Source organism: Hypoxylon fragiforme (genome assembly GCF_022984875.1).
Source record: "Hypoxylon fragiforme strain CBS 206.31 chromosome Unknown GGS25scaffold_1, whole genome shotgun sequence".
NCBI classification, from domain to species: Eukaryota; Fungi; Ascomycota; class Sordariomycetes; order Xylariales; family Hypoxylaceae; genus Hypoxylon; species Hypoxylon fragiforme.
The window spans coordinates 4,560,315-4,568,721 of record NW_026054756.1 but is presented as its reverse complement, the minus strand read 5'-3'; the positions used below and the strand labels follow the sequence as shown (position 1 = coordinate 4,568,721).

Here is an 8,407-nt window from a genome sequence, read left to right as displayed (position 1 = left end):
GAGGTATGGAGTGGTATGGACTACTATGGAGTATATACCCAGTATACCTAGTTGTGGATCTAGCAGGGGAGTATCATGCAGTAGCAGTGATAGTAGTATCGTGACGTTTTCCTATATGCCGAGCGTTATGGTATGATATGTATGTAGAAATGTAGAAAATGGAAGTTGGATAACTAATAATGAATAGACGACAAGATTTAGAAGAAATCAGTTAGTTGAGGTTGAGAAAGTCCAAAGCAAAAAATTGCCTAAAATTCAGCATAGCCCCCCGTCTAACGTGTCTTGGAAATGACGAGGCAGATAGGGCGCAGTGTTAGGCTTCTTGTTGTCAATAGAGGGTGGAGGCAAATTTGGATATGATTGAATTGGAGGCCGCTCTCGTTCAATCGAAAATAAAAGGCATGATCTCGTCATTCAATTTCTACAATGAAGTTCGGCGTCAAACAGCCAAGGCTTGGTACCTTAAGCCGGTTGGAAGGAAAAGAAGGGGTTAGAGGAAGAGGAGTTTCGGTGCTAGACACAAAACCAAGACGTTGACATTACAACCAATACATGAAACTAAACAAGCATCTACAACAAACACCGGTCAACTTGGATTCTTGGAACCTGGAATGAAATAGGATTTAACCATGACGGGCAGGAGAATCATTCAGTTTTTTTCCTTTTTTTCCTTTTTTTCCCTTTTTTTCTTCTCATGTTCCTCAGTTCGCGCCAAAGAGGGGCGCCGAGTGAGGCTGTGTAGATACAACAACCAATCGCCTCAATCTTCAATATATTTAGTCTATGTAAGTCCATGTAGTATCAAGGATGTACACTTTCTATGTATTGTACTTTGTATACAATATAGACTTACTTACCTAGGTACCTAGTATGGAACCTGGATATGTGGTCAGAGCAATATGTAGATCTAAAGATGTAAATAAGTATCTATGTATTTATATTTGATATTTGTGGTCAATCAATCTATTCGATCTAGATCCTAATGTTACTTTAAACGTTCAATTCGCGATTCGTTTCCGAAATTCGCGCTGATTTAATTACTATGTATTGCGCGCTCACATTAATCAATGTAATAAAAGAAGTTGGCTATAGGTACTGAATATAGTACAATGATAATAAGCACGTGCAACCAATATTACATACATTCATACATTGGATGAATTGAATGAAATAAATGTTGCATGTTTGAGATAGTCATCTCATTGCCAACAACATTGATAAATTCCAAGTTACTGGGTCACCGTTCACGGTGTTGTGTTGTCAAGATTGATAGACAGGCTAAACACTTTAGATATATATCTATTCCAACACTAGGGACACAGCCATCTTCCAAGACCTCTTAAATGTTACTAACTCGCCGCCGAGCACATTTCAAATCCTTGGCTACATAGATACGTGAATTGAAACAGGAATTAAACATGACATAAGCGAAGACTTTTTCGCAGTTGTGAAATCGTACGTCGTGAAGCGCATCTTCGAAATGGTCCTACACAGACAATCACGAGCAAGTTCAAACTTGTCTGATCAACACCTTGGCGGTATGCAAGGCATTTTCATCTCATCTGCGAACTTCACAATCCTTCAAGCAACGACAAACTGGATGTTGAAAATGTACCTTTGCGGCTCAAGTAATGAGAATCATGCATAGAAACTCTGTGTGCATGCCTAACTACTAGGGAGATAATGAGCCATGAGACTTTTAAGCCGTTGGAACCAACTTCCCTAGACAGTTGGTAAGAAAATTAGGATTCGTTTTTCGTGATAACGTCAACTTCCTCAAGGCTGACTCGGGAAGGATCGTCATTAACCTCACCATGCATGTGGGTATCATATCCCTTACGTCGGATCAGATAATCCAGTCGGTTAGAACAATTACCATACTCAGGCATTGCATCTGATACGAGGACAGGCATGGCGTTAATGGCAAAATGGGATATAATACCGACCCTAGGTAATTATAGGCGTACATTATTCTCTCATGAGAACTACGAATACTCATTTGATAAAGATGTTAACAGTTGGATAAGCGTTACCCTAACAATAAGAGCTCAATATTAAGGTCCCTGAATTAGGAATTTTCATGTGCCTAATTACGAACAGACAAACCAAGTTGGTGAAAGGGAGGGCATTCATTGCATGTCGTTGTTTGAAGATGGAATTCTGACTCTCATCATCATCTACATAGCCTCAAACTTACCTAACTGATGTTGGCAACTGGATATTCCAGTGCCATAACATATGGAGTAGCCTTATATATGTCTCGTGTTTACTAACATCATGTTAACCTAGTAACATGATAAGCAATACCCTATTGGCGAATTTTAACATAGGAAAATGATACTCCAGAATAGTGCTTTCTATGAAAGTAACTCTTCATATCAAGTGACCTGATAATATGAAGAATATATTTCTTATACCAGAGTAGCCATAGTATCATTTAACATAGCAATATGCTTCCAGGCTGTGAGTTGAATTATTCATATAAAGAATTCCGAATCCCGAGGATAACCAGCACGAATACAAGTGATACATTATTCTCTATTGATAGAACACTACATCCTATATCCCCTCAGGAAAACGCCTACAAGGCTCGTCGATTCCTGCCAAATTGAGATATACGCGTATCACGATTATCATATATGTAGAACTGCTTATCGGCTTCCAAGATTATTTACACTTTCTAGTTACATTACCTTGTGGCTATGCTCGCCCTTCAGGCGAGGGAGAAATTGTAATCCACGGGGTGATATGCTGTGATCATCAAATGGGGTTTTGAGGTTGGAGACCTTGGAAATTAGAATGCATTAGCTATCCGGAGGCAGACTTCGCCCACAGTTAGCTGCTGGGCAACCCGGGTAGGTGGTTCAACATTTGTAAATTCCATACCGACGGGAAATTCCAAGGTTGGTGTTAGGTATTGAGATGAAAATATCATCATAGGCCAACGTAGGAAACCCTCAATACACCGTGAATACCCTTTCCCATCTGAAGTGGGAGCATTAGCACTGAATCATGAAGCTCACTCATCCCATCTTGTCCACCTGCAGAACCAGAAAAGGGGGCTGCATTCTACCGAAAACGAGATATCAGCTAATCCTCGGGGCGAGGCTTCTCACTCTTGGCCGTATATCATGGAAACCAAGAGAAAATAGTCTTCTCCAGTGTTCAAGACACTCGTCTCCTGTATGTAGTCTGCCTACTCAGCGTTTCTCTGCCCAGTAGGATTCCATGCCTTTCTTCTTCAGAGAGATCAGTCTTAGCGAAGCAAGACAAGCCTATCTCACAGGAAGTACACAGTAGACCAGTCGTGCTGCCTGCCCTGCCTTGCCCTCATGTCTTGGGCGACGATACTGAAGTGAGTGAGTGGACTCCAACAGCGTACGACCCCCTAACCCGACATCATCGAACTGACTGGACACCGGAACCACAAACCGAGCATCCGTTACAGCAGAAACATCGGCGTCTCATTTCAGGCTGAGTGCAACATGCGATGGCTGTAATAAGTTCGAAGTGGATTTTTTCTTTTTCGCGATTCGGTGCAATTTCTGTTTTCGTGCGCAAGGCAGATTTTTCAACAAAGAAAGGCTCAGAAAGAAGTTGCAGGAGCACGTGTAAGACCTAACATCACTTTTACTAGGGTGGGTACTTATACACACATCCATATATCCTACTGGCCAAGGCAGGCAGTATAAGGCGAATATCTGTATATGATATGTAATCTCATATGCCATAACCTTCAAGTTTCTCTGCGATCGATGTGTTTCTAGGTTGTCGTAGGTACAGTAGGTACTGCATGTTGTGTGCCGAGGTACAGGAACAGCACGACATAAGGTGAAAAGCAAATGCGGAAAAGGATCGCGAGCAATTCCCGCAAATCGCACTTCCACTTATTTGTGCCTTTTATATGGCTCAGCCACAACAATCACAAGTTGTACGATGCATACTCAGTGTACATTAACAAGTGCAATATTGACGTTCTCGAACACTTCTGTACATCTAGGTGTATATGCAGGCATTGAAGGATCCTGCATGTTTTCCGTCTTGGACCCCTTCTTTTATTCTTCAGTCTCACGTGGCCCCCCTTGTTGCGTCCGAATTATAGGATTCTCGAAGTTATTTTATCAGTGTCATGATCCTGGGAAGACTCGTGGGATCTGATCTGACATAAGTGCTTAACAGGTACCTAACCTAGTACCATTACAGGATCTTGGCAATAGTCACATGACTTTCAGCTGACACAATTTCCAAGTCACACAAGCTTGGCGGGGAATGTCGCGATTATTTTTATGGTGTTTTCAAACATCCACCCATTTTGAAAGATCTTCAATTTATTAAATAATTGATTGATTGCTTGAAATGGCAACAATATTCGCCGCAATCTTGGCAAAAGAAACACGCCATGAATTTCTCAAAGATAAGGGTGCATGAGCGTCCCCCGGGCTAGAACGTTCGCAGTCGTATACAACCGATGGCCAGTGACCAAACAAGGTACCCAGTAGGTAAATGATGTTGAGGCTAAATAGCACTCGATGCTACGCGAGCCCTACATCTACCTATGTATCCGTCTATCTGACCTTATCATGGGATAGATCAACCCCGTACCGACAATGCACTTTTCGTTTTTATGGCCCGGCAATCTTGGAATGCAAAAACGTTCCTACTAGGTACCTACTTGCTAGCTACATTGTAGACAGAACACATCTGAGCACAAGAACCCGACCAGAGGAACTTACCTAACAAGCCATGAGAAAAGCATCAACAGCAGGGCTCATCGCTCTGCTATCATCGCAATGCGCCTCCCTGCCCCCTTCAAGATCCCCTTCTAACGCAACCAGCAAACCAAAGCCGAGGTCGGAAGACAGGACATACCCACCCTGCACCCACGAAGACTTCCCCAACTTCCTCGTCCGCGACTGGCACGGCGTGACGCACCCGGACAACGGCACCGAGACCTTCCACTTCACGCTCGAGGCCTCCTTCAGCGGGTACACCTCCTTCTGCAGCGGCGAGCGCGCCGACCCGTATGCCAGCAGCGGGCGCACCGCGTGCGAAGTAAGCGACGAGGATGCGTTTATCGGCGCGACGTTTGACTTCTCGAGCAACGACTACATCAGCATCGAGCACACCTACCTGTGCGACCGCGGTCTGGATCTGGCAACATCGGAATCGGAAAGCAGCAGCAGCAGTAGCAACAGTAACGCCGACCCTCGGAACCAACTAGCCCGAGCCATCGGCACCGGCAACGGGCGCCTCGCGCTCAGCCTCGTCGACACGCCGGAGGGGCCGTACACGGGGACGGAAGGGGACAACCTGGCGATCGCCGCGTACACGACCACCGCGCACCCGCTCCCGCTCCCCGCCTGCGCCTCCGCCTCCGCCTCCGCGCACTTCGCGTGGGAGGTCCAGAACTTCGAGTTCCGCGGCGCGCGGCTGCCGGGCGGCTCGTCGGCGACGGTGACGTTCGACCTGTACAACCGCGCGAACGAGTTTGCGATCAACTGCCAGGCGGCGAGCGTGTCGTCGGGTGGCGGGCGGCTGCTGCTGCTGCTGCTGCCGCTGCCGAATGATACGCGGCTGATTGACCCGCAGACGAGGTGGGCGTGTCCGGCGGGGTTCCGCGATGATCTGATTCCGCCCGAGGCGTATCCGGCGACGGGGTTCTGGTTTGACGGGGGGAGGAATGAGGTGGTTGTTGAGCAGACGTGGAGGTGTGAGGGGGGGGATGGGGGGGAGTAAGTGTTTTGGTCTACCTATGCTTACCAATGGGCGAAAATGCCCTTTTTTAAGGGGGGGGAGTTTACTGACGATGATACACTTCTCTGTAGGATTACGTATTCGGCGACGGGGAGCACGGTTCTACCGTTAGAATGCGTAGAAATTCCCTCTTCAAGCGATCCTGATGCGATTCCGATTGCTGTGAGTTGCGGTCCGGTGTCTGCAGTTGTCAAGGCAGATGTTATATCGACATAACCACTCGCAATTTTAGTGATGCAGTACGATAAGTTCATCCGGAATAGAGGATTGGGTGCTTTGAGTGACTCGGTCGGCGGATGTGTCAATGGGGGGAAGGGAAGGTGACTCAATTCTCGGGGGCTAATACGGCGGAGAAGCTACGTCCGTGAGCGGCTGGCACCGAAGATCGGCAACGGGATAATGAGCAATGAAGGTTACAGGAAGCTGAAGTTGTGGTCATACTAAGCATACTTGCTAGCTTCCGCTCGGGAAGCGGCAGAGACGAGACAGTTCCGCCTATGACTCCATATCCAATGGAAATAGACGGCTTGCGTCGGCTTGGCGTATCTATAGACTCGATCGCTAGGAAATTGACTATGCGCCGAGAAATTGTTTAGCGTATAAAAGAAGTACGCTTCATATCGCGTGGCCGTGACCGGCTAGGAACAGTCAAGTTTGGAATCTATATTCGATATCGGAGGATAATAGATTGATAGGCAGATACGACGGTGCTGTGTGTCATTCAACGCCCTTCGAATTCGACATGTGGGGTTGCGCCCTTCTCGTATACTTGCCTATATATTATGCCAATGCTGAGATATCTGGTGCTCGAATGCTCGAATGCTATTAATCACTCCTAAAAACTAACGAATATTCTCAGAACCTCTGTTTTGAGAAACTAACAAGATGGGCTCTGTAAATGAAAACTTAGTTTTGCGCAATGGCGCAAAGGGGGGCCAAGAAGATACCACAACCACAACCACAACCCCTATATTCGGCCAGCGACTCCTCCAACACTTCGACTTCGAGCCAACATACCGCAACTTAAATCATGGTAGGCCAACCCCCATCCTCCTCCTCCTCCATCCGTTAGCGCATTACTCAAGTCCTCACCACTAACACAAAAAAAGGCTCCTTCGGCGCCAGCCCCCGCCACATCCGTCAAAAGCTCGCGCACTACCAAGCCCTCGCCGAAGCGACCCCGGACCACTTCATCCGGTACCAGCTCCCGGACCTGCTCAACGAATCCCGGGAAGCCCTGGCATCTCTCCTGCACGCACCCCCGGACACCATCGTCCTCGTCTCGAACGCGACGCTCGGCGTGAACACGATCCTGCGCAACATGGTCTGGAGCCCCGACGCCCGCGACGCCATCCTCCACTTCACCACCATCTACGGCGCGTGCGGCAAAACCATCGACTACCTCGTCGACTCCAGCCTCGGCCTCGTGTCCGCGCACGCCATCCCCCTGACGCTCCCCCTCGAGGACAGCGCCATCGTCGCCGCCTTCCACGCCGCCGTGCAGGCGTGCGCCGCGGGCGGCAAGCGCGCGAGAGTCTGCGTCTTCGACACCGTGTCCAGCCTCCCGGGGATCCGGATGCCGTTCGCGGCGCTCGCGGCGGCGTGCCGGGAGGCGGGCGTGCTGAGCCTCGTCGACGGCGCGCAGGGCGTCGGCATGCTGCCGGACCTCGACCTCGCCGCGCTGGACCCGGACTTCTTCGTCAGCAACTGCCACAAGTGGCTGCACGTCCCGCGCAGCTGCGCCGTCCTGTACGTCCCCGTGCGGAACCAGGCCATGATGGCGTCGACGCTGCCGACCTCGCACGGGTATGTGGGCGCGGGCCGGGGGGAGCGGTTCAACCCGCTGCCGAAGGGGCACAGCTCGGCGTTTGTGAATAACTTCCAGTTCGTGGGGACGCTCGACACGAGCGCGTATCTGTGTGTCAAGGATGCGATATTGTGGCGGGAACAGGTGCTGGGTGGGGAGGCGAAGGTGATGGCGTATGTGGAGACTTTGGCGAGGGAGGGCGGGAGGAGAGTGGCGGAGATGCTGGGCACGGAGGTGTTGGATAATAAGAGTGGGAGCTTGGCGAGGTGCGCGATGACGAATGTTGCGCTGCCGCTCGAGGTGGAGGAGGTTATGGGGGGGGAGGGGGCGTTGGATTGGATGGTGGGGAAGATCATGGAGGAGTATAACACGTTTTTGCCGATATATGCGCACGCCGGTCGCGTGTGGGTGAGGATAAGCGCGCAGGCGTACTTGGAAATGGAGGATTTTGAGTGGGCGGGCAGGATGCTGCGCGATGTTTGCGAGGGGGTGAAAAGGGGGGAGCATCGGAGTTCGTGAGCTGACTGACCTATGGGTTTTTATATACTTTTTATCTATGATATCACTGAGTTGTAACTACTTGCGTCATCAGGTGAGTATGAAAGCTTTAAGGGGTCATTATGAAAAGATGGGATTGGAATTTCATAAGATAAATAAGTCTCTGTGGTTGTTTTCAATGTTGTATTTAGATGATAGCAAGAACAGAACGGCTGGCCACGTGTTTTGTAACTTCCACAGCCTCTAGATACGCCCACGAAATGATATTTTTCTTCATCTTCTAGGTTCCTCCCCGTGAAAGCTATGCTTGGACATCCTCCTCATCAGGGTACCTATAGTATAACCGGA

The 8,407-nt window shown here is 48.9% G+C and overlaps 1 protein-coding gene across 1 annotated transcript; it reads left to right on the top strand.

The window, feature by feature from the left end:
* Positions 1–4,743: 4,743 nt before the first annotated feature.
* Positions 4,744–8,313, top strand: GGS25DRAFT_527873 (pyridoxal phosphate-dependent transferase; the record flags this gene model as incomplete). The annotated part of the gene is made up of 4 exons (XM_049265127.1): positions 4,744–5,732; positions 5,826–5,916; positions 6,640–6,787; positions 6,864–8,313. The coding sequence occupies 4 exons, from the start codon at positions 4,744–4,746 to the stop codon at positions 8,078–8,080; spliced, it is 2,445 nt and encodes an 814-aa protein (XP_049122121.1). The 3' UTR covers positions 8,081–8,313.
* Between the last annotated feature and the right edge of the window lie 94 nt (positions 8,314–8,407).